At 52.8% G+C, this 26,488-nt stretch overlaps 2 protein-coding genes across 3 annotated transcripts in view; both read right to left on the bottom strand.

Annotated features, from left to right (window-relative positions):
• Positions 1–2,484: 2,484 nt before the first annotated feature.
• Positions 2,485–3,455, bottom strand: LOC148828729 (protein sprouty homolog 3). The gene has a single exon (XM_088925343.1). It carries the CDS (start codon positions 3,429–3,431, stop codon positions 2,589–2,591), a length of 843 nt encoding a protein of 280 aa, XP_088781469.1. The 5' UTR covers positions 3,432–3,455; the 3' UTR covers positions 2,485–2,588.
• A 17,054-nt stretch (positions 3,456–20,509) lies between these two features.
• Positions 20,510–26,488, bottom strand: part of pof1b (POF1B actin binding protein) — a 28,155-nt gene continuing 22,176 nt past the window's right edge. The window contains exons 11-13 of one of the 2 annotated variants that reach the window (XM_088925342.1): positions 26,253–26,335; positions 25,526–25,640; positions 20,510–22,912 (exon numbers count right to left, since the gene is read on the bottom strand). In XM_088925342.1, coding sequence (XP_088781468.1) covers positions 22,892–22,912; positions 25,526–25,640; positions 26,253–26,335 — 219 coding nt within the window. In that variant the 3' untranslated portion in view covers positions 20,510–22,891. The remainder of the gene's footprint in view (positions 22,913–25,525; positions 25,641–26,252; positions 26,336–26,488) is intronic. The other variant, XM_088925341.1, reaches the window with a different exon arrangement.

The following is a 26,488-nucleotide window of genomic DNA, read 5'->3' as shown; positions in this document are numbered from 1 at the left end:
GCCCCAGCGAAGGAGAAGACAGACAGAGAGCACCGTTTGGAAAGGACTTTTATTAACAACCTGCAGCGGAGATCGCTCCCACTGCCAGATCATTTTCGCAGAAACCAAACCAAAGGCAAAAAACAGGACAAGGGGCTTTTCTTTCATCTTTAAATAAATATTTTACTTTCATATCAACGGCTTAAATAAATATCTGTGACTCGTCGACAACATTGGCAAAGGAACAAAAATAAGTGTAAAATTCATATTTATATATTTATATATATTTATATACTTTTTATTTTTACAACATACAAGATGCCAATTGTACCAAAGCAATACTGACTAACACCTGGGGAATTGGTAGTGGTTAACCTACAGCCTGCACACTGCACCATGAACACATTCCTTTAAATGCATGTACTGATACTGTATAACGCACGTGTCCTCATCGGTGCAGCAGTATCCACTGACTAGGCCCTCCGATCACACAGGCCTGTTCAGGAATGCTGGCTGGAGGACAGGAGCTTTCTCGTTGCATTGTGGAGGGGAAGTGTTTTTGACCAGGGCAACAACAGGAGATCTGTGAAAGGCCCTGCACAAAAGGTGTACAATTAACTTTTTATTTAAAGGGCTGTACAGGCCAGCGACATCCACAGTAGTCACCGCAAGAGTTGTCTGAGCTCTGTGGCCTCTTGCCCTAGTGAGTCCTAGATCACATCCTCCGTACATGAGTGAGATGTGACCAGTGTGGCAGCCTTACTAGGAAATGTTTTTTAAGTATTTTTTTTTATTTCCCCCTATGTTGCTTTCAACAAAGGCCTTCATCCAAATGAGCAGTAGTAGCAACAGATGCAGTGAAATGCCCTGGAGCAGTTTCATCCATTTCAGACTGGGCTCCTGTTCGGGTTGTGCTGATGTAGCGGAGAAGCAAAGTGTTTTCTTTTAACTGAACACGTAAAGACAGCGCACGTTTACTCAACAGACAGTAACAAGCTTGAAACACCCAGCACCGGCTGGTAGCGGATGAGAGGACAGCCCGCATCCCGCCAGACCTGAAATGGATAAATGTAGCTCAGCATTTTATAAAAATACGCGAAGGCGCCAAACTCCTTGGTCATCTGTGGACGCCATCAGCTCAGCGCTCTTTCGGTGACTTCGTGTGACGCTCCAGTTACAGAAGACCTTTCACAGAGAGACTTCTCCCCCACAATACAAAACTATTTCAAAGCAAAGGGATGACCAGGCTTCTGACAGACTCAAGTTCATATCAATAATAACAAGAAGAATTATAATAATAACAACTATAATAATATTTACATACAAAAATATATCAAAGTAATTCTAACAAATAAGATTAATCTGCAGATATATATATATATGTACATATATAGTACACACTGCGTGTCACTTTTCACACTCCAGCCCTACTGCATGCTCCTGGCCAGTCCTCTCTCCAGGGACCTGTGCAGACTAGCCTGGTTCCTCTCTAGCAGATCGGATTGGCCTGAGTCGCCGGCAGTCCCATCTCTCGTTCCAGGCTCGCTGCCCCTCCGCTAGGGGCGGCATTCACAATGGCGCGCCCCCCCCCCCCCCCACCCCGAGGAGAACTGGGGCTACAGCACGTTTTCCCTGGCCCGGCAGTCTGCTGGGAGAAATATCCTGCCCCGTCTCCATGCCTTTCCCAGAGAGGAGAATGTCCTTTGCGTTCTATTCTCCGATTCAGCCCAGCTCTGCTCGCCAGCTCCTGCTGATTGGAAAAGGGCAGCCAGGAGCCGCCACTCTTTGGCACTGTTCTCGGGGCTGTGGTTTGCAGCAGAGACCCCGAAGCCCCGAAGGATCCCCCCCCCCCCCGCTGCATCGCCACGGTTCCTTGGGGGTGGCAGAAGCCCCGACTCATGAGAGGGACCGGCGAGGACACAGCAGCAGCAGGAGCCCGGCGTGTGGCTGGCAGGCACAGACCCAGGACACCTGCTCTCCGAGGAAGCGCTTCTGAAAATCAGGGAAACCCCCGCCAGCGGCGCAGGCCTGGGGGCTCCTGGACAGGGGGGTCACCGTCGAACCAGGGGACTGCGTCTCTCGTCAAGCTCTTCAGTAGTCCTGTTCCTAGCATCCCATGGAAGGTGGCTGCGGACGGTCCCGGGATTCCTGATTGCTTTTGTCCCAGCTTCCGGATTCCATCAGGCAATCCATGGGAATTTTCCTTCTCCTCCCAGATTACCGCCCCCTACACCCCCACGCCCCCACACCGAGCCAGCAAGCCTTTCCAGCGCGTGAGCAGAAATGAACATCCCTGCCTGTTGCAGGGGCTTCGTTAGGGTGGGGCGTCTAATTAAAGTTTCCTCAACCTCCGGGGATGGTGTAACGTGAAACACTATAATTCTCCCGGTTAAAAAAAAAAAACGGACAATAAATAATTTCATAAATATGTGAATAAATAAACCCTTGAGCTGAACAAGCTGACAGACGTGGCAGCAGGGTGTTTTTGCAGATGCACGTGTATGAGGGGTCCAGTTTGCGGAGGCTGGTTCTGTAAGCCTGGGGTCGGGGGTCACGCCCTCGCTAAGAGGCGGGGTGGAGGCGTGGCGCTGCCGCGGCGACGCTGCTCGTCATGCGGGCTTGTCCGTGGCTTTGGGGAAGGGGGCGGGGTTGGAGGAGGAGGAGATCTTGCGGCACACGGTATTGGTGTTGCTGCAGCGGCAGCCCGGCCTCTTGGCGCGGTCGTAGCCCCGCTGGCAGAGCGCGAGGCAGGCCCTGGCCGGGGGGTAGCAGCAGAGGCAGGGCAGGCAGAGGGACAGCAGGCCCATGGCGCCCCAGCGGGCACAGGCGTGGGCCTGCCGGCAGGAGCAGGGCCGGTCCGCGCAGTTGTCCTCGTCGTCGGCCGAGCAGTGGTAGAAGAGGCCCTTGACGCAGCACAGGCAGGTGGCGTGCTCCACCACGCTCTCCGGCGAGCAGACGCAGCGCTGGCCGCACGCCCAGCAGGACGGCAGCCCGCGGGGGGCGCCGCACTCCTCGCACTTGCACCTGCCGCACAGCTCGCAGATGAAGAGGTGGCGGCCGAGCTCCGCGCCCTCCGCCAGCCCCTTCCCCAGGCCGTCCGGCTTGAGCTCCCCCTTGGGCTGGGCGCGCACCGCCAGGGGGCCGGAGTGGGAGGGCGTGAGGCCGGAGAGCAGCCGCTGGTCGGACGCGGCGCTGCCGCGGGACACGGAGCTCAGGGTGCTGGAGCGGCTCAGGTGCGCCAGGTGCGGGTGCTGGCTGTGGCTCTGGCTGCGGGGCAGGTGGCCGCCGAGGGCGGGCCGCTCCTGCTCGCTCGGGGCCCAGTCGGGCTTGGGGGCGGGGGCGGGCTCCGGGGCCGCGGGCCGCTCCACGTAGTCGTTGCTGGCCCGGATGGCGCGGATCTGGTCGATGGACAGGACCGGCACCGGCTGCAGGTCCAGCCCGTCGGGCTCCATCCTGTGCGGGTGGGGGGGGAGCTTCTCAGGGGGGCGCGGGGCACGTGGCTATCATGGCACATCGGAGGAACCTGCCGACACAAACACAGGCTGTCACCACCCCTCCTGAGCCAGCTGATACTCTGCATCTCCTCTGTTGTGCTGTCATTGTCACTGTGTCATTATTTCATTATGTTTTCGCATACCCCTCTGCACATAATACCTGTACACAACAACTATACATAATACACCTGCACACATCACCCTACACCCCTGTACACAACGCTATACACCCCTGTACACTTCACTCTACACCCCTGTACACAACGCCCTACACCCCTGGACACAACACGATACACATCTGTACACAACAACCCTGTACACAACACCCTACACAATGACGACAAGTCAGTCTCCCTCAGCTGTACCTAATCACCCTCATGACTAAACCACCTGCATAACCTGACTTCAGACGGCTCTCTTCACACTCGCCTCATGCCTCCCTCCTCCACCTTGCTGCTGCCCCTGGGGCCACCCTGTGTGAACGGGGTTCGAGCCTGCTCGCCCTGAGGCCAGGAGGCTGCCCATTAACCAGGCTCGTCAAGCCAAACCTGTCTCACCCAGTATTCCACACATCACAGGGCACTCAGCTCTTGGATGCTGTTTTCCCTAATGAACTACAGCAATGTGGCCTCCTGGCAGAGTCCAGTGTCCTTTTGAATCTGCTCTAAGCAATAAGGGGACCCAGTTCGCATGAGCTGCTCTGTACAAGCTCATCCCCTCCGAACACGTACGTTAGTTAATAACAAGTATTACTCCACACGAGGAAACATCCCAGTGGTGATGAAGGCTCGTTGCTTTGGCTTTGAACAGGCTGAAGGGCACGAAGAAGGAAGGACAGGCCTGGGACAAGCAAGGGAAACAGCCCTAGTGCGAAATGTGGCTGGGGTGGCCATCATTGCTATCAAGAAATGTTCCAGGGAAAAAAAGTGCTCCATTCAGCAGAGTCGGGTCTGAGTGATTCAAGCTCAGGGACTCTCATTCATTACTGTTCCTGTAGGGGGGGGAGTCTTGGAATCGCATGGCTGAAGCACAGACAGAGACTGTACTTTATCCAGCATGCAGAGAGGCTGCTCAGCACAGGGAGGGGGGGCTCTCGCGCCTTCTGCTGGAGGAGGGGTACAAACTTCGGACCCCCACTTCTTCTGGCCTTGCCAGTTCACTCTCGCCAGGGCACCCGAACCGATACTGCCGCCTGGCAAACAAACTCCACCACCTTCGTTGCCGGGAGCAACGATTCACGGTGTCGCCGCAGCAGTAACGACCCGAAGGCACTTTCGGCGAACGTGATCCTTTCCGGAAAATGCTCCTGTGCGTTTTGCTAAGCGCTCGGGAACCGGGACTGGACTATCGGCGCGCAGCGAGCCGAAGCACTGGCGGAGCACTTGAGCGTCCTCGCAAAGCTCCGATGATCCTGCACAGCTCAGCAGGGATATAATCAAGGCTTAAGAAATCTCAAACCGTGGTCAAAAGCAAGCCCTCCCTTTATACCGGTGCCGCGAATATTCTGAATTCTTGTTTTCTGAAACTGAAGTGTCAGTGGGATAAATTCCAGGCACAGGACGACTGAGATACCGGGAGCGCAGGCGAAGCGTCAGTGACACTGTGCAGCCGCGCCGCCTGCGGAGATCACCACTCCCGCTGAAGGGTCGCTCCCCGGCCGCGGACCGCCATACCCAGGTCTGGGTGATCAGACAGGGCAGCGCTTGACCTGGCTTCAGGGGAAACGGAAGTCCACGCAGAGCCACGGCTGCAATTCAAGGTCGGGATGGCTAGGTCACTCCCGGCTTCTGACAATATATCTCCTGAGTGAGTTCACCGATCTGAAATAAGGTCTTCCCTCCCACCGCGGGAAACGAGGAGATCGTCATGTGCTGTAAAATCTGAAAGCTGCCCTACGGAAGCAGTTACTGGTCTTATGTGCTTAATGTGGTTGAAGAATTCGGTTAAGATTTGAATTGATAAAGCAGTAAAGACGGGCAGAGGAGGAGGGGAAAAAAAAACCCCAGTGGCAGATCATAACGTGACTCAGCAAATCCTTGACAGGAACACATCGTGTGGTTGTCGGGTTCCTGCCCTGCGCGAAGTCAGACTGTGCCGGGACAGTCGCTAAAAGGTGGAGGCACCCAGTGTCTGAAGGCTGATTAATTACCGTCATTTCAGGCATGGCAAAGGGGCTCAGCGGCACAACCCGAGCCGGCAGACGGACGCAGGCGGAGTACAGCAGCCGCATTGATTACAGGAGACAGTAACGGATTATCGGCTGGGGCTGTGGTCTCTGGGAAGCACCATCGCATCACCCAGAGCTGGCAACCCCTCTCTAGTGAAAGCGGCTCCCTCCGCCCTCCATTAGCGCAGCAGCAGGGCTGTAAAGTGAGCTGAAAAGTGGCTGCGCTCGACAGCCGGTCCCGCTGCACAGCGGCTCTGAAGCGCGTCCACTGCTCCAGCCGGGGCGGGGGGGGGGGGAGGATCAATAAAAGCACTCTGATCGGGGCCAGACTCCCCGACAGCGGCGCACGCTCGCTATGCACTCCGGCAGAGGGCAGCCGGCTCTGCCAGACAACTCGGAAGGAGCACCCGGGAGCCGAAATGAACGCCCGCGCGTCTGTGCTGAGGAAGGGCCCCTTTCTGTTTCCGAGAGTCCCCCCACCGCGCTGTGCGTATTCCCCGCCGGGAACAGCTCCCTTGTGAGGCAGCTCTCCGCCATTCTCATGCGAAGCCGGCGTCATCTGGGAACGCTTCACAAATCCGCTTCCTTCCCAGAACCCTCCGCCCTGAGAACGCATTCCTCCGGCTGGGCTCGGGTTCGATTTTTTTTCCGTCTGCTCGGCGCGCTGGTCCTCACAAACCAGCCCGCTTCGCCTTGCAGGGACTCTGCGGTACGAGGCGCTGTCCGTACCGGGGCTGTCGGGCAGGCGAGACTCGGCAGCTCCGCGACTCTTGCCCGCGGGCGTTCGAAAGGGCGCCCCCGGTCCACGCGTGGGGAGCGCCACGCACCGTCCGCGTCGCGTCTACCCTATCGCACTGCCCGTGCCGTTCTCCACTTCCGCCGCCGCCGCCTTCGCCCTGCAGTTTACCCCACCTGCCCACTCGTTACCGTTTCACCAGTCAGCCAGATAAGTCGGTAGAAATCAAGAGGCCAGGAGGGTTCGCTTTGCAACACCCCCAAACTACTTTCCGGGAAAAGAATGCACCTCCGCTAATGAATTAAGAACCCTGTGGGAGAGGCCCTGAGACAGGTGGTGGCGCTGCTCCCCCCCCCCCCCACAGACACCCCTGGCACCGAAACTCCATCCCTTCCAGGAGCAGAACGAGCGGCCCGGGTTATTCCTAACCTGGCCCTGCCAGGGGGGGAATCGGACAAACAGGACCTGAAAACGCAACATCGGTTCAAAGAAATAAAACACCCAAGAAGAGAGCGACGCCACTCCGGTCTTAACTGAGGGTCGGTGAAACGTTCCGGTGGGAAGTGCCGAGCTAACGGCGGGCCTTTGGACCAGACCTCTCTTCAGCCCTGCCAGCCCTGAAGCCCAGACCGAGCAGGAGCACCCCAAGTAGGAGAGCCACCGTTCGCCGCTGGCTGGTCCCCTCCAGTGGGTTAATTTCAGGTGCCCCAGCGATGGGATCTTCTGAGCTGTCAAGTCGGTGCACACTGTGCCAGCCTGCCCTCAAGCTGTCGGCCTGTCCCTTAACCCTCCCCTGTCTTTCCCACTGTTAGTTCCTGCTCGGTACTGATTTGGACAGAGACCTCCTAGCTGCACAATTCCTGGGTAACGGCAACATTCCCAGAGGGCCGCTGTCTCATCGCGACCCTTTCTGGAAATCATCGTTCGCACGTCTGACGCCCGGTCATCGCCCGTCTCCCACGTCCCTGTCTCCCTGCCTGGGCTGCCTTGTCCTTTGCATTCCTGCTGGATCTGAATGGTTTCTTCCTTGCCTATGCCTCAGCGTGACTGTTCATCCTGCGAGTCACTAAGGATGAGGACTTCTGCTGCGCTGGAGAGTAATAATTTAAAAAACACAAGTGGAATCTCGGCCAAAAGGCAGAGTGGCCCTTGAGTTGGAGGAACGGTCAAAAATTCCCTGGGATTACGATCGTCAGGGAATCCAGGGAATGTGGGCAAGGAGGCATGTGGGGCACAGAGTGGGGGAACAGGCAGGGCTCTCAGAGGGACAGTGGGGGGGCCAGGGGCAGAAGGGCAAGCAGGGCAGTCAGAATACCCCAGGCAGGCAGTCTCCTCGCCCAGGACGCTAACCTGACAGGCAGCGGGACCCAGCACTGCCCTCCCCGGCACTGCTGGGAACATGGGGGGATTGAATGACAAGAAATTGTATGAGATTCCGGATGTGCAGAATCCGACCCTCAGGATGGACTGAAATAGATACTGCAAGCAAGGGAGAAAGAGTCCGGGACGGAGAGGGAGAGAACTGGAGCTGAGAAGGGAGGGAGAGAGAGAGAGAGCCGACAGCGGTGGATCAGGAGAGACCCCTTGGAGAGAGAGGCGCCGGGCACCGAAATCAGAAAAGGAAAAACGAGACGGAGGGAGAGGACGGGCAGGGAATCGGGGGAGAGATGGAGGGAGAGGGATGGGAGAAAAGCAGGGCACACGGAGAGCGGGGGGGGGAGAGGTAGCACCCTGGCCTGCGGTCACACTCGAACACAGAGCTGACAGAAGCCTTGCCCCTGATGAGGAAGAGCGTGCCTCTGAAGTTAGCTGAGTTTCCCTGGGTGGCAGCCCCCCGGCGCTGGGCAGGTCCTAATGCACACAGTTCCCAACAATGAAGTTTCAGTTTAGCACGGATCTAGCAGTGACAATTAGAGGGATTATTAATACTCCTTGCTTTTAAACTCTCGCAGCACGGCAGTGCTTCCTGCTGTTTGTTTGCGTGGGGGGGCGGGGGGGAGAGGGGAGTCAGAGCTTCAGCATGACCGCCTGGACGCGGGATTCCCGACAAGCATCGTCTTCGCGCTGTTCCGAGATCGCAAATCCAAGATCTCGCTCCAGCCGGGCAGTTTTGGTACCCCCCTTCGATGGGGTTGAGGCGGGAGGGTCTATGTGCCATCCATGCCTCTCAGTTTCCCTGAACCCCAGCCCCCCCCCCCTGCCACCTAATGCGCCCCCTCTTCCGCGGGCCAAGCCCTCCCCTAAGGACACCCCGATAACATGCCGGGAAGCGCCAGGAACACCGTGGGAAAACTGGGCACGTTTACCAGGTCGCCAGCCGAACGCCTGGTCGAGAGGCAGGGCACGACCGCCCGCGGCGGGCTCGGATCTTCTGAGGTCCTGCTTACCTCTGAATCTCAGGAGCTCCATGTGCTGCACGGAAGCCTGGACGGTGTGCGGAGAGAGAGATAAAACGTCCCTCTGGTTTCACCTTGAGTCACCCGGCCCCTTCGGCAACCTCCTGGCAGCAGCCCTCTCTCTCGCCCCTGGGGCAGCATTCAAAAGCCCATTCCGCTTTCCAAAACCCCGGAGCGCCGGGCACCGGGGCGGGGGAGAGCGGGATCAGTCCGGGCGGGGAGGTCGGCGTTCGTCAGATCACAGGAAAGGGACGTGGGACACCCATCCGCGCCGCAAAACTCGCAGATTGATTTTTAACGTGAACGAGGGCGAGAGCAAAAAAACAAAAAAACAAAAGCAGCAACCAGAAAAGACAAGTCTCTCCTGCAGGAAACAGTCCTGTTAAGAAAGTAGCATCACTGCTGCTCTGTCTCCCAGAAATAATAACAAGAAAGTGGAGAATGAGCTGGAGAGATCGGCAAAGGCCACTGCTATAGGACTGGAGCTCTCCTGTGTTGTTTCCTCGCTCAGTGAAGGCTGGAAGTGTGAGTGCTGGATGGTCTCTCTCTGTCCCTGGTCAGCGCTTCCTGGGTATGTGTTTATCTCCTCATTCTCCGAGGTCTGTTTAAAATCCAGTGGAGGGAGAGAGAGAGGGCGAGTGGGATGTGTTTCTGTGTGTGAGTGTGTGTGTGAGAGAGAGAGAGAGAGTGATCGGGAGGGATGTGGGGAAGTGAATGGTGTGGAAGAGGCCGGAGGGAGGGGGGGTGGTTTGGGGTTATAAATTTGCTGGAGATAGTTAATGGCTAAGTGGCGTCATCAAGCCGAAACCGAATAGCCCATTTGCACTTCCACAGGCTGTGCTTCATCCGGCCCCAGAGCAGAGCCTGCAGAGAGAGAGAGGGAAAGAGAGAGAGAGAGAGGGCACTGAGACAGAGAGGGCACTGAGGGAGGGAGAGGGCACTGAGAGAGAGAGAAGGCATTAAGAGAGAGAGGGCACTGAGGAGGAGAGAGTGCACTGAGAGAGAGGGTACTGAGGGGGGACACTGTGGGAAAGAGAGAGAGGGCATTAAAGGTGGGGGGAGGAAGAGGCAGAGAGAAAACATGAATGACACAGACCGAATAAGCAGTAAGGGGAGAAGGACATAAACATGGAGAGAGAGAGAGAGAGAAGTAGAGGGGTGAGTCAATACGGGAGGCAGGAGGGAAAGCGTGTGGTCAGAATCGAGGGTGTGAACAAGTGAAAAAGATGAATGAAAGAAAAAGTAACACAGGGTTCAGAGGAGGAAGCTGGGGGAGTCCTGCACCTTTGACCTCAAAGTCCCCTCTACAGAGGTCTTTCTGGGGTCTTTGCTTTAAATAAGAAAAGGACCCAAAGTCATACTACAGCATCACTTTTACAAATCTCTTAGAATCACACGAAAGATTAGATATGACAGGATACAATTCAGCTCGTCTTGCTCATCTGGTTCCAGAATCTCACCCAGCTGTTACATGAAGGATTGCTGCCTTGAGCAGATTAAATGATTTCTTCTTGACACCTACAACTCTTTGCATAAAGAAGCGGTTCCTGTTTTCGACACCCACAACTCTTGGTGTATAGAAGTGTGCCCTGTTTTGAGCTTTGAGAGCATCTTTCTGATGGTCGACCGCCTTTGTCTCACAATTTTAACCCAGATTCGTTCGGCCTTTTTAAAACGTACAGCCCAGGCGAGTGAGCCTTGCTTCAGAGACCCTGTGAACACACTGACACTTAGCACTGCAACCCAGCGAGACGGCACACACCCACAGAGCTTCGGGGCCACTGAAACCAGATACTTTCTCTTCTGGGGACTCATGATGTGCTGAATCAGAGACTGTTCTTGGAATTCACACCACCCGCCATTAGTTGATTGGGGCTCTGAGAAAGCCCTGCCTTTAATTCACTCTGAATGAATAATTTAAAGCTCAGTCCGTTCTTGAAGGAGCTTCAGCACAGCGACAGGTGTCTGTGTGTATCAATACTTAATGGCACACAGGTAAAAGGAGGAGATCTGTTTTGGGTTACTGATGGCTTCCTTCCCCTCTTTTACAGTCTCCGAGATCCTTCTCTCTGTCTTTCTCCTGCAACTCTCTCACCAGTTCTTTCCCAGTCACTTCTGGTCCAGCTTGTGTGAGGGGTGAAAATTCAAAAACTGCAAGATCTAGTCCTAGATGTCCCTAACAAAGGACAAAACAAATACACAGATATTGTAATGTCATAGCAAGATGGAGTCACCAGAATTGTTGTCCCATTTCCTGAACGGCGGTGGTAATGGGCTGGTAATGGTAATTTCCCATGGAAATCCAGGTGGGAGAGTAATTCAGCCCTGACCTGGGTCTTTCTGGCAGCCGGGAGGAAACCAGAGCACCCAGTCTAAACCCACATGAGCCTGGGGGGACATGCAAACTCCACACAGACAGGCAGCGAAGGACAGTGTCGAGCCCAGCAGTGCTAACTACCCAGCCACTCCAAAGTAGGGCAGCAGGCACGAGGCACTTGGCATTGGTTTATAAGGAAAAGCAAAAGCCAGCAGCTGGTTAGACCACTAATTTTTGTGTAGTGGGAATCTGAGTGGCATCCCTGCTCTTGGCACCCCAATTTCTTTAACGCAGTATGACAGAGCCCCACAGAGAAGAATCAGTGCGTCAACCAGGCAGACCTACACCTATCATGTGCGCTGACGTTCCTCACCCTGTGTATGTGCAGGGCTCACATCTCCTCTGTGTCTTTGCGGCTATAGATCATGAAGTGGGACAGAGCTACCCTTCCCCCCACACACCCCACCCCAGGAAATGCTCTGGGTTCGGCGATGGAAAACCGTGAAGAACGGAATCTGGGTTTGAACAAATCGCCCATCTTGCACACAATTGAGAAATTTGCTGTCCCCAGCAGGAGAGCCGTGCGTTGAGCAATATAGATTGACTTTAAAGCTTTGATCCAGAGCACAATGGCAGACTGCCCCTGGCTGACAGGCTGGGTCTACAGCCCATGTCAGGATCAATGTTAAATGGCCTGGTTAATGACGGGCACATGCAGCCTCTGCTGCTGACAAAGTCATTCATATCTGCCGGCGCTGGCAGCCTGTGTGCATGTGCGGCCGATGTGAGCGAGTGCGTGTGTGTGTGCTCACTGGAATGCGTGCCTGCATGTGCACGCTCATGGGTTTCAAGTTAGACCAGAGAATGGTGTGCGAATAAGAATAAATGCCTCCAGAACAACTTGTCCATCACCTTCTGGGCTACAGCTTTCAATTCTAAAACCAACCTACTGAACACACTGCAGCCCGGATCTCTGACATTGAGCTACTGAACACACTGCAGCCCTGCACGTTAACCACTCAGCTACTGAACACATTGCAACATAATATTCTCTACACTGAGCTACTGAACACACTGCAGCCCTGCACACTACTCACTGAGGTACTGAACACACTGCGGCACGGCACTCCACCCTCTGAGCTACTGAACACACTGCAGCCCTGCACACTACTCACTGAAGTACTGAACACACTGCTGCCCAGCACTCTACCCACAGAGCTACTGGACACACTGTAGACCAGCCCGCACTCTTGACACTGACCTGCTGAACACTCTGGGGCCCTGCTTTGCCACAGTGTGCTACATGAACCCGGTCAACTGTCTGTTATGAGTATTAATGCCCCCACCCACAAAACATCAGCCCCTCTCAAAGCCCTGTACCTGTGCAACAATGTCCCCTTTCATTTGGTATCTCAGCAAAGTATCCATGTTCCATTAAGTGCCTGGAGCTGATTGGCTCCCACCGCCCTCGAAATAACAGGGCTGGCTGCCGGCCAAACAGTCATTTCCTGTCAGTCTGATAGCCTGCAGCCGATTAGCTGGAAGTGCATTTCCTGACCGTGTATAAAATTTTTATTAATGGAGAAGAGTGCATCAGTGGCCCTGTAAGCCTTTGGTGCTGGGAGAGACAGAGCCAAGCAGAGGGAGGAAGATGGATGGAGAGGAGGTGGACGAGAGACAGACGGAGTGAGAGAGGGAGAGGAGGGCCTCTCTCCACGGCCAAAGACAGAACGAGAGCCAGGGAGCGTGCGGCGGGGTCACCGTCCACGTTCTGGGACGGGGGGGGGGGGGAGGCGAGATGGGGAGAGTCGGGGGACCCCACACTGAGAGAGAGGGCTGGCGGGGGGGGAGGGGGGGCGTGGACAGAGACCCGGAGCACCGAACTCCAGTGAGGATACAAGTCTACAGGGGGCCGGGAGAGTCCGGGGGGAGCCTCCTCTGATGCCAAGCGTTTCACCCGCTGCACTGGACTGGCGTTACCCTGTAGCTCTGGGAGCAGCCCCGGCGCAGCCATCACTGTCACGGTGCGGACACCTCCGGGGGGCGGGGGGCATGAGCGAGGCAGGAGCGAGTTCGGCCTCGGCGCCCCGCCGGGGGTGCCAGCGGACCCCTGCCGCAGCGGCCCCAGCGGGGCCCGTGCCAGGCTGGCTGATCTAATTTGGGCCGCGGCTGCAGCTCCACTCTCCCTCCTGCATTACTCAGAGCCAAGTCATGCTCAGCCCACCCTCAGCTCCTGCATAATTTAATAGCGCGGCTTTATTGCATCTAACCTTCTCCTGCACGGGCCTCCGGTCGGAAGGAAGCTCTCTGCACAGAAATAATCAGCCCTGCCAAGGGGATGGGTGCCAGCCGGGGGGGGCCTGGCCCTGGCACCGGGTCCTGCCTCAGTGCCATGATGCCCGCACTTAAGGACACTCGCCGGGCCGGCCGGGGCCTGCGCTGGGCTCTGCGTGGCTAAACTGGGCTGGTGTACTTGTCCACCTCCGGGTTACCCCTTGTAGACAGGTGGGGAGATCGGCGCGGCTGAGGTACTGTACCTCTTTAACACAGGTATCTACGGCAGGGGCTCCAAACCACCGCCTTCCAGCTGGAGGCCTGGAGCCCTGACCGCTGCTCTGTGTTGCCTGCACCCTCACGGCCTTGAGGGACAGGGGAACCACATCCCTTCTAAGGACATGAAGGAAATGGGCTAAAGGGAAAAGACACAGTGAGTCAGTGAAGGAGGCTGAAAACAGAGAGGCAGTTAGCAACCCCAGTATTACTGAGGGAGACAGAGATCTGCCTCAGACTCACTGAGAGAGGCCATTAGCAATCTCAGTATTACTGAGGGAGACAGGGATCTGCCTCAGACTCACTGAGAGGCCATTACCAACCCCAGTATTACTGAGGGAGACAGAGATCTGCCTCAGACTCACTGAGAGAGGCCATAAGCAATCCCAGTATTACTGAGGGAGACAGGGATCTGCCTCAGACTCACTGAGAGAGGCCATTGGCAACCCCAGTATTACTGAGGGAGACAGGGATCTCCCTCAGACTCACTGAGAGAGGCCATTAGCAACCCCAGTATTACTGAGGGAGACAGAGATCTGCCTCAGACTCACTAAGAGAGGCCATTAGCAATCCCAGTATTACTGAGGGAGACAGAGATCTGCCTCAGACTCACTGAGAGAGGCCATTAGCAATCCCAGTATTACTGGGGGAGACAGGGATCTCCCTCAGACTCACTGAGAGAGGCCATTGGCAACCCCAGTATTACTGAAGGAGACAGGGATCTGCCTCAGACTCACTGAGAGAGGCCATTAGCAACCCCAGTATTACTGAGGGAGACAGAGATCTGCCTCAGACTCACTGAGAGAGGCCATTAGCAACCCCAGTATTACTGAGGGAGACAGGGATCTGCCTCAGACTCACTGAGAGAGGCCATTAGCAACCCCAGTATTTATTAGGAGGCAGTGAGCGGGTCGGTAAGGGAGGCAGTAAGTAGTGTGAGGGTCAGTGAGGGCAGAGAGGCTGTGGGAGAGGCACAGGGAGACTCCTGGAAGAAGAAGCACTTCCAAGAGGGGGGAGACGCAGCAACAGAGACACAGAGTCCGTGAAGTGACAGAGACACAGCGCAGAGGAAGAGCCGACATGCTGCCGCGTGATGCAAGCCAGGGCACGGGAGGCTGGAGTTCTTCTTTCTTATCAAGATTAATAACGGCTCAACACAGAAAGGGGAACAATCAAAGCTTCTAAAAGTCTGACGATGCAAACCGAGCGGGTGAAAGTATGAATGTGCTTCTCCTAATCTTGCACTGGGACCTATGTGTTCTGAAAGCGCCCTGTCAGCCTGGGCTCAAATTCTCTTCGCCTGCTGTTATTTTAAATGGCCCTTAACCTCCGGGCATGTTATGAAAGAAAGCCCCCCCCCCCAAACAGGAGTCTTAATTGAACAGAGCAAGAGGCCACGGACCTCCCAAGTCACTAACGAGAGTCCGGTCCCTGGTGGAGGGCTAGGGGTCAAGAAGAGAAACGAAAGGGAGTCGAAATTCCCAGGTCACTGATGAAGGGGCCTCTGTCATGGACAGCCACCCAGGAGGCTGGAACTGGGACAGAGCTCTGTGTGTGTGTGCGTGCGTGCGTGCGTGCGTGCGTGCGCGGCTCTGAGCAGGAAGGGATTTAAAAACGGTGTGATCTGATTGGTCAGTGCCGTACCGCTACCCTGCACTGTCACACCTTTACGTTTGACAAGGTGTCATGAGCCAGGAGCTGCAGATCGCCAGGCTGTGTGCTTATGCATCCCACTCGAGTAACACACCAAGAACCCAGTGGATGATCTTCCATATCATGTCATGCTGTAGCGTTTGACAGACGACAGGAACCATTTCCACTGCTGGGGCTAGTCTGTCACCTCCATGACAGACACCCTCACTCTGAGCAAGGAGGGCAGGGGCACTTAATATTGCTCTCAATCCACCCCCTGTGCAGTCACTTAATTGGACGTGTAATAGCACAGTAGGAAGTCAGTGAAGCTGGGTGCATGTCCTGGTTAATTTAGTTGCACGGCAGTTCTGTTTCACCTTCAAAACATTTCCATCCCACAGCTGCCGCCTGAAATACGCGAGCGTGGGTGTTAATGAAGGAGAATAGATACACACATAATAGAGCCCGAGTTTTTTACTCTTCCAGGAAAGGGGCATATATTCATACAGCCAGACAGCAACGGCATCAGCTGCACCAACTTACCACACAGTCTGTTCTCCCTCGCTCTCACCCGGAAGAGAAAGTCATACAAAACAGACTCAAGGACACGGTGCCGAGCAGGTGAAACACAGCTACTGTGGAGCTGAATTACACAGGACGTTCACACATCTTCTCTGCTTTCCGGCCTAACTGGCCCAGCTCGACACAGGTCTCGGCAGTTGACATTTAAAAGAGCAGCCCGGAGAGTGCGCAGGACGCGCTGGTTTAGAGGACCTGGCCTGTGGTCAGAGCGTACGAGCAGGGGGCCGAGCGATCAGGGGACTGCGGACGCCTTGCTGACATTAAATCCGATTATGAATATTAAAAATTAAAGCGCAGGCAGACGTGATGAAATCTGACCCAGAGCCGCGGCCCGGGCGAACCTCTTCGAGCACAGCAGCCTGGGAGGGCTGGGGAGGAGGAGGCCGAAACACGGGTTCGACTCGGGGGGCCGCAGCTCGAGGCTGGACAGCCTGCTTCTCGGGAGGCGATCCACAGGCAGGCAGACGGCCACCCAGTGGACCGCCAGAGGGCAGAAACACGGGTTCGACTCGGGGGCTGCGCTCGTCTCCCAGCATCCCGAGCGAGCAGGCGAAGCACGTTGGCGCCACTCTCGCTCCAGCGTCTCTCGAGCAGCGCTGTCGCGTGACGCAGGAGAGAGCAAAAAAAACGGGCAATCCAGAACTGGTCCGCGTGCACCAGAGAGACGCGGACGACACGTTTTTTTCTGGATTTGAATAAAAAGTAAAGATCTAGTTATATCTCAGTCTGAGTTCCTGGGCCTGGGATGCAGAGGCTTCACTGAGCTGCCCGCTAACCCAGAGTGACTGTGAGTATAAACAGGCTGGATGGACACGAGAGGCTACAACAGACAGAGCAGGAAGGAAATCCCAGCTGGCGGCTAATCTCAGACAGGCGAGACAGAAAAGGGAGAACGCGGAGCCCCACGCTTCGTCGTCCACGAATTACCTGTGCTTGTTTGTCACTGGCAGCGAGGGCCCGCGTCAGCCCGCCGGGGAACAATCCGGAAACAGCTGGTCTTCTCACTCTTGCTTCCTCTCACCTGCACACGCTGAGAAAAGCCACGCGCTGCTTTTTAAAACGCGTGAAGAGGTTTAAAAGAAGCTCAGGATCACGAACAAGAAGGCGTGCTCGGGCCCGGCTGTGTGCTGTCCTCTCAGGAAGGCGCAAGGAGGGGGTTAGGGGGGACGGCTGGGGTTCGAGCAAGATCCGCCGATTCTGAACCTGGCCTCCTGGTAGGACGACCGATGGGAAACGCAGGCTGATCGCTAGCTCGGCAGCGACTGCGCACACTTTCCACTTAAGGAAAGGGAGTCATTATGCAGTGGTCAAGACTTAAGCTGAACACGCAACATTTTTGCATTTGAACTGTCCTCAACAATTTGAGCTGCAACTATAGTGTTTTAGATCAAGTTGTACAACAGATGTTCTATTACTGATCAATTTACTATAAACTGAGGTTTTGTAGAATGTCACTAAGGCATCTGTAGAGCTACCCAGACATGTTATTGAAGCCCTGCTTTCTTCCAAGAAGCATGGAATGAGACCCTGGGATCAATCAGCTACTAACTGCTAATCAGGCTGGATGGGCCTAACAGCTTTCTCTAGATTGTAGCTGTTCTTAACTAACACAGACTCTAACTCTAAAACTAAAGTCATTACTACTTCATATCTGTGGATGCCTTATCAATATTCAACTAAACCTCAATTCATAGAAACCTAATGATAAAATACCTGTTCAACCACCATTTTCAAAAGATAATCGAAAGCATGTCGGCTGGAAACTTATCCTGGGCATTTAGATGCAGTAGGGCATTTTTTGACATTTTGGACCAGAAGGATCTGACGACGCCCTTGGATCTGCTTCTAACTGGACACAAGCTCTCTTTAATTCCTCTCCTCAGCAGCCAGACTCTGGTGCCTGGGTGAGAGATGGTCTCTAAAATGCTGTTTAATGGGCGCTATATAAAGACAGGCCAGGCAGACAGGCCAGAGCTCCCTGTGCTGTCAATGCACTCCAGCACTGAGGCATTAGGATCCTAAAATAACTCGATAAGGGAAAAGAGAAAGATCTCAGCCACCGATGACCCACAGGAAGTTCTGACGGCCTCCTGCTCCCAACACGTCACAGCCAGCTGGGGGCTGTTTATCACATCATCTTAATGGAGCAGAAATGAATTCCCCACTGCTGGGCAGCGCGGTCCTGAGATTTTTACACAAGAGCTCAAAATAAAATTTAAAAAAAAAGTTTTAGTGCGATTCTGTCAGATCATTAGGAGCCTTTCAAACAGTACGAAGCCAGCCTGACTCACCGCTAACATTATTCTACTGACGTTGTGGTCTGTGATGCAGCCAGCAGATCTGTAACAGCTGGTCAAAGATGATGGTGCATTATTAAGTTATTATTATTGGACACTATTAATTTCTGTTTCCTGTAGGGAGATTCGGTACCGAGAGCAGGAGGCGCCTCTTTACACAAAGAGTGGTCGGTGTGTGGAACAAAACTGCCCAATCGCTCTATGGGTGTCGAGTCACCTGCGGGGGTTCAAGACGTCTTGATGGGGTTTGGGGTCCCCTGGCAACAAGCCGAGGCCAGTGGGACAATTCTCTTCTTTTAACCTTCCTTAGACATACGGTGTGTTTTTCCCCAGCTTGTAAGGGAGCACATTCCCAGCAGTGATCCTGGAGAATTAACACAGACGCGTCTGCTGCCCTGTTGGAAGCTCAGGGTTATGTCATCTGCAGACCACCAACCAGCCGAGCTCATCTAAAGGTTGCGGACGGTGCGGACTTATGACCTTAGCATGACCCGATACAGACAAAGAAGCATGTCTCCGACACCGATAGACCCGTTTCACAACCTCACAGGGTGCAGATCTCTCTCTCTCTCTGTGGAACCTATTACACACATTTCACCCAGAATGCAACAGATCACTCTCCTCACCACAGCAGCACTCGCACAATCCCAATGCACACACACACACACGCCCTGCTTACAGTGCATCTCCTGCACACACCTCCTGTAAACCCGATATCCTCTCCTCTCCCGGGGGGAGTTTCAGTGCAGAGGCAGCACAGGAAGCGAAGAGACTGCATTATCCACATCAAAGCTCTGAATTATCAGCCATAATCAATCCCTTCCCATTATCAGCGCTGTGTGGCAGGCAGCAGGGGCTGATGCTAGCAGCTCGGAGGAGGCCAGCCCAGGCTCATTGACCTCACCAGCTCTCCGGCAGGGTCCTCACAGGGTGCTATACAAACAAGAGGGCTGGTGGGGGTCAGGGAGGGGGGGAGGGGGGGGGCACAGGGAAGAGGTAGGGGTTGCTGTGTCACAGACTGGGGGGGCTGTCTGGTCTATCAATCTCTCTCTGCTGCTGTGTCTAATACACAGCCTCACCCCCCCCTTCCACATTACCCTTGATAATGGCCTTCATCACAGATAGTGAGCACAGCACATAGAGGACCGGCCCCAAACCCAGTGCCACACAGCAGTCTGGCCTGAGGCATCCCGCAGGGCCTGATGCAGATGCTCTGATGTAGGTGCTGCAAAAGAGTGACCTGCAAGGGTCACAGACATGTTGTAGGGAAATCTGAACATTTTCACTCATTTCTTTTTAGGTAAATTCACATTTGCATGCGACAGAGAGCTTCGCAGGACATCTGCCTCATAGAGGGTTTGCAATTTGCAGGCGAGTATTGAGAGTAGGAGGGGTTGATGAAGTTGTTGAATTTACTACCGCTATTACAGATTCTTTAGTTTGTGCCCATTCAGATTAATGAAAATGTAACGCCCTCTGCTGTCCAATTCTGGCATAGCAGGACGTTCTGCTTGTGTCCTTTGCCGTTACACCTGTTCCTGCACAATAGGTGTGAAATTGTTTGATCTTTTCGCAAACACAGAACTGTTCAGCCTCAATCTCTCACCAGCAGCCTGTGTTAAGTGAAGTATTTGCTGTCAATAGCAATAATTATTTGCAAATTGTTATTGCTTTATCAAAACTTTAATTCATGGCAGTAAGTGGTAAGAACTACATTTTTTGAAGAATTAAGATACTTTAACTTTTAGTCTTTATAAACTTAACAGAGTACATAAAATACACAGTATAAGTGATGAGAACATTCAAAAATAATTTCTAAGGATTACTAAAGTTTTAAAATCCAGTATGTATCACATAATTGCTCTACCACATAAGCATGGGCTGTGCTCTCTCAGATATAGCATAGGAATCCAGTTTTTTAAATGAGTGCATTAGATCAATACTAACAGCTTTTGATCTTGTTATTATTACAGCTTTTATATTTGTTGACTGCCAGTCTCCAATCATACATTTCCTACAAATCAGAACAGCAGTGTGCAATAGGAGGCCCTAGTTTAAAGACTCTGATGAAACAGAGAGTAAAATCAGCACTTCTCTATCTGAAATGACCCCTCTTATCCTAAACAGCAGCCTTCCTTCTGTAGGCAGTGAGAAGAAAAGAATAGAAACTGTAATGAGACCACAAACTGAACATTTATATCACAGCAATAAGAGATTTTAGGAATAGAAATAAACTGGGAAAATAAGGGATTGAAAATTAAAAACAAAAGTGTTATAAGGGGGCCTGATGGTTGCTGGAGAGAAGAGACTGGACCGGAAGGACCCAAGACTTCGCTGAAGTGAAGACAGGCAGCCAGGGTTTAAATGAAGAACGTTGACATTTTATTAAGAAGGTAACAAATTCAAATTCCCCAAAACCCACTTGTATAGGGTGACCACATGTTCCCCCTTTTTTACCGGGCCAGTCCCTGATTCCAGGCCTGTCCCTGGCAGCCTCAACCTTCTTTAAAAAAAAAAAATTAGCTGGTTGTCCTGTTTCTTGGAAAAGACAGGAGAGAAAATCTTACCCCCACCCCATGCCCCATGCCACCCAGAAAGTATAAAAAGCTTGTAATGAGGACCACCACCAACCTACCCCACCCCCAAGCTGGGAAAGTGTCCTGTTTCCAGCTCAGGGGAATGTGGTCACCCTACACTTATACCGTACCCCAGATATGCAGTGTGGCTGCTTCGAACACAAACAGTATCAATGATACAACTGTATCAATGTTAGGAGCTGTTCAGGTTTAACACCACAATACGCACATTCAGGTAACACTGGAGGTGGGCAGGGTCTCTGGGCAATGAGCCTGTCCCGTGTCTGAGTGGTGCACTGACACGGATTCTCTTCCTGCGTGCATTTTTATCACTTGGGCCCGTGACTTAAGAATGGCTTCATGTGCACTAACTGTTGTCAGGTGTAGCTGCAGCTTTTGTAAGCGCGTTGATGAGACGGAGTAAAAATACTTCCTCCAGTGTCCTGGTATAACAATTGAGTACTAAAACTGAGATTTGTTTGTATTGCACTAATTCACTGCATTACAAACTCTGCAACATAACTCTGTGTAGGAGAGCCCCTATCCAGCTGGTCTTATAAGTCACTTGTTTTTTTTAAAGTCTGGGAACACTTGTATAGTACTTGTTAATTAAGCAAGTAATTTTTTGCAATTATGAGAGCTCTGATCCTTCAGGGCTGAAGGGTACTAATTGATCTCTAGATTTCTTAATTTAACAAATCGGCGGCTTAGTGGATCTTGGTTAAATGGTTCCAAGCTCTTAGAAATTTGTGATTTCATGGTGACCTGCTGGACTGGGGCTCCCGGGACCAGGGCTAGGGACCTCTGTTGTTACATAAAAGGAGTTCTTTGGTCGGAAAGGTGTGTCCAGAGATGGGAGACATTTCCTTGTTAACTGAGGTCAGTCAATCACCAGGGGTGAAGGGCTGAAATCGATTTTCGCCACTTATCCATTAATTGAGCTAATATTGCTGGCTCACTGGAAGGCCGAAAGCTCAGGTATTGAGGAAGGCTCCGATTTGTGCAATGAACTGCAGGAAGGGAGACCGGCTCACAGTCTCCCCTTGTGTGGAAGCGAATACAGAAGCCTGGGGGCCGAACAGGCCCTTGTCCTCAGTGCGGACAAGCGTCCCGAGAGCCAGCCCAGGAGTGGATCCACCAGTTTGTTTTTGTTGGCTTTACCGTCCTACAGGGCTGGTAATTCCATGCTAATGTCCCTAAAAATGCACTGCAAAATTGGTTTAATATTTTTATCACAAAACGGTAAAAAGCCACAGCATCTCATCAGGACTTCATCCTGTTTCTGATCGTGTTAAGCAGACTGAGAGCGTGTGACTCCCCTCCTAGACAGAACACCAGTCCAGCACAGGGATGATGTCCCAGCAATGCTGGTCCCCTCTATATAGCTGGGTAGACTGGAGCCACGGGGATTGGACAGTGAGGATTCGAACCCACAACCTACCAGTTACAAGCTCAAAGTTTATGAGCTCACTATGCTATGCTGCCAGCCCCTTTTTTAACCAAAGCATTTGAAAAAAGTCAAGAACAGGGTCTCCCCTCTTGTGTTCGTAGATCCTCCCCGTTCCAGGGCACGATCTGGACAGCTGCTCTCCCGCCTGTGGACCCACATGCTAGCTCTGCGAACCCGTCGGACACACCTGACCCAGCCCGGTCCGGCTGCAGAGGGAGAGGGCTCTCGACCTCAGAGCCACCTGGCCTCCACAGTGGACATCTCACACCTCACCTCACCCACATGCCAGGCTGCACCCCAGACACCCCACGCCCTGTCCCATGCACCGCTTTCATACAAGGCACAATATTTACAAAATAAAAACACGGAAGAAACAAACAGCTGGACATGCCGTACGTTTAAAGACAATTTTTAAAAAATAAATCTCCACATTAACAACAGAACTCGGCAACGATCAGACACAGGTGCCGTTTCTCTCCTCCTGGGACAAGGTCCCAGTCCCTTTGGTGTTAAAAAGCATGCTCCCCCCCACCCAACCTCCGTAATCCAATTGTGAATAAGACGCATGCAGAATAAGAGTCCCAGTACTGGGGAACAGGGGGAGGAGAAGGGAGGTGTGGACCAGAAAGAGGAGAAAAAGGGCAGCATGCAGGGTGGAGCTTGTGGGGCTCTTCCTGTGGCTGCAGACTCATTCCTGTCAGAAAGAAGCAGTTCTTTAAGGAGTTGTAATGATTTCCTGCCCAAGACAAAACAGAAGAGCCGTTATCTACAGCAGACTTCACTCCGTTAGCTTCACTCCCCTGCGAGAGACCCGGTATCGAACTCGTGACCCCTTCCTGCGCCAGAGGCAGACTCTTTATTCACTGCTGCTCAAGAGGAGGTTCCCTCGTCTTAGTTTGAATGCATTTAGAACCAAGATCGGGGGGTGGGTGGGGTATCACGTCTTTACACAAAGGGTGGTGGGAGTCTGGAGCAAGCTGTGCAGCTATGTTGCTGAAGCTGGTGCTCTTCCTTCATTCACAAAATGGGTGGATGAGGTCCTTGGATCCATGATCTACTGACTAAACGGGCCGGGTGCCCCTCCTGTTGTTTCTTATAGTGCAGGCAGTGGCTTTACCCCATCTGGCCAGCAGGGGTCACCTGCGACACCATGTGATACAGGACAAGCGGTCGGCCAGAAGTCTGTACTGAAACCAACTCCACCCACTGATCCTTACCTAACGCCCCACACGCAAGCGCCAGTGCCAGCAAGTTAATGCTGCCCTTAAGGCACAGACAGGAGAGTCATTTTAATTGCAAACTGTAGGTGTCCCTGCTAGTTTAAATAAGCACATCAGGGGTGCGCAACTCAGGAGGGCTTTCTGTCCGTCTGCACTTGCAGAACTGGGCACAGCATTAACCCACAGACCATGAGAAACATAAGGGAAACAAATACTGTACATCCTGCAAAATATAGTATGCATCAAATATTTAACGAGATGGAAAAAAATCATGAAGTCAACTCACACCTGATCGATTAGATGAAAATGGTAAACTGTGCAACACACAAACACAGTTCAATTTTTTCAGCTTTTGCCACTTGCTGCAGTTGTTGCATATCCTGTCAGTGTGTGCCCTGCGGTGACTGTTCCTCTAAATCAGCTCACAGCAATTGCACCTCGTTAGTGCCCCCAGCAGCTTAATTGTTTTATTCATCCTACTAATTAACGGCTAATGAACTGAGGAGCTGGGGGGCTGCGAGATGCTGGAGTGGAGAGTAGTGAGAGGGGCTGCAGGCTGAGCAGCTGTGCTCCGGGCTGGACTGGACAGGACAGTATGTGTCAGCTCAAGGCTGTCATGCTAACGGAGAGAGAGTATCCCCAGCTGAGGCTGGAATTAGTACTCAAGACCAGGACCACCAGGAACAAAGACATCTGTCAGCTTGTCGAGCCCACAGGGGGAGGAGTGTGAAAGGCGTTTCAGGAACACAGGTAAATGAGCGTCAGGGACTTAACCAGATTGGCAGTCGGCCACCTCATTTCTGCACATGTGTGCGTGACTGTGAGGGAACTCCAGGTGCTCCCCACCCTCCTTCTGCACCTGCAGCTAATTCAACAGCACTCTGAACAACGCACAGCAACTCCAATGCATGTTAAGCCCTTTATACCTTAGAGTTCAGGTGTCAACTTTTAGCCCCAGGGACCCGACTGCCAAAGACGAGAGCTTGTTCATTTAACACTCTGAATGCTGGCAAGCTTCATTCTCGTCTACATTCTGATTTTGCAAAGCTCTTTATCACTTACTCCTAATTGAATCCATTGCGTTCTTAATAATTAAGGATTTATTATCAAATAAATTTAGAAGCTCAAGGACTCTGGTCCTCAGCGGCCACTGTCCGGCAAGTTTTCCATTAAAAAAAATCAATTAGGTAATTAAGAGCCCCGGGCGGAATGAAATCCAGGAACTGTCCGTCCAGGACTGGAGTTATGCATACATTTTTGTACACATGGGAAGTCAAGTCCTGAGGGTTCACAGTACAGAATACTTAGAAGGTCCCAAAAAACAAATTAATTTAGGTTAACACTTGTGACAGCTCAAGTACTTGCTCCTTAAAGGACCACATGCACAAACCAGCTTATCCATTAAAGATCTGCACAAGATTCTTTGTATCTTTCTTTCTCTATGGCAATAATAGAGCAAAGGAAGCCCACTCCCTTTAGCTCAGCCTTGGACATTTTAACTTCATGATCAAGTTCCACTAGAATGAAAAGGCTCTGAAGCAATACTCCCCCCTTGCAATACTCCAGCCATCCAGAGTTCTGGAGTTTCAGCCACCTGAACTCTTAGTAAAGCAACTGAATTATTGATGGATTTAATCAGTGCAAATGGAGGGAGGTGAGCAACTGGAGGTCCTTGGTCTGGCTGATCCAGTCTGTAGGGGAATGACTCCTTTATAAAGGTTTATTTTGGCAATTTTAACACTGATGTTTTGCACCTTTACTGCAGATTTACAACATTAGCGCAGTGAACTTTATCATGGCTTTACTCTGCTTTACTACACCTGACCATACGATTACACGAGTGAGGAAAACAGGCTTTAGAACATTTTTACCACATTACCAGGTCTCAAATGACACAAGGCTGTTACAGGGGCATTAATCCCTTGGGCCTGCAGGAGCATCAGTGATGCAGAATGTTGCAAAGCCCAGGGGCCTGGCCCTTTGGCATAGTGGAATACACCACTGTAGAGGGATGTGCAGTGTGCACTCAGCTGTGCACGTCACTGGTCAATCACAGTACTGGTCCGGTGTGGTAAAGCACAGTGAAGTCAGAGGGTGCCCTTCGGCTGCACAGGAGACGGTGGGCGTACCTGTTTGTACATCTCCCCGGTCCTCTCGATCACAATGGTCTTGGCCTCTTTCACGGGCGAGGTGGCCTGATAGTCATTGCTGAGCAGCCCCAGGATCGGATACTGGTTCCTGTACCTGCAGAGGGATGGAAAGCATGGAAACCATTGTTGTTTAAACAGCCTGGGAATTTGACATTTGTTTTTAAACACTCCCACATGGCGGTTTACCCAGGAAAGGTGTTCTCTCAGAGCGCTGGTGGCCCTGAGGTCACCAGGTCAAGCCAGGGTCATATCAATACCTGACTGTGTCCATGTATTGAAATGCCCCAAGCAGAATTCACCCTCCAAGCGTGTGAAGGGTCAGGGTTAGTATGCCAGAATGCCACTCCCAACACAACAGCAACCCCTGTGATTCTCAGAGAGGCATCTCATTGTGATGTCACTTCCTCCAGCCCACACTAGCTCTCCTGTCGGGCACGGTGGAGACCGCAGCGCGTCAAATGCTATATGACTTTGCAGGTGGGCGTGTCAGAGCAACACGCCCAGGAGGAGCCTCCCAAGAGCCGAGTCTTAGAACAACTACAGAATTGAAATCGCATAAAACAATGGGCCATTTCAGATCCCGTTACAATGACGTGAGTAGTTTCAAACTGACTACATGTGTGGTGTGTAAAGTCCATCGCAGGGGCGAGGACAATGGCAGGACAGTGGTGAATGGACAGAACAGAGGAGACGCGCAGCAGGTTACTTTTTGGTGATGATGGTCTTGGTGACGCTGTTCTTGGACTGGCTCAGGGCTTCGTTTCTCTCGTTCTGCAGCCTCCTTAGCTCCTGAAAAACAAGCGAGGCACAGGTTAGCGTCTGGCCTTCAGGCACAGCAGCGAATTCCTGCGACTAATTTTCAGCAGGAGGTGGAGAGCGTGAAGATTTCTGCCCTGCGTCAAGAAAAAAATGTAACAATCACACCCACCAGCACTGAGCTGC

The sequence above is a fragment of the Atractosteus spatula genome, chromosome 9 (genome assembly GCF_055471065.1).
Source record: "Atractosteus spatula isolate fAtrSpa1 chromosome 9, fAtrSpa1.hap1, whole genome shotgun sequence".
NCBI classification, from domain to species: Eukaryota; Metazoa; Chordata; class Actinopteri; order Semionotiformes; family Lepisosteidae; genus Atractosteus; species Atractosteus spatula.
This window is presented reverse-complemented; position numbering and strand designations above follow the sequence as displayed.

Bases quoted from the DNA above. Each gene is read 5' to 3' on its own strand.
- LOC148828729 (XM_088925343.1), bottom strand. From the start codon at position 3,431: ATGGAGCCCGACGGGCTGGACCTGCAGCCGGTGCCGGTCCTGTCCATC.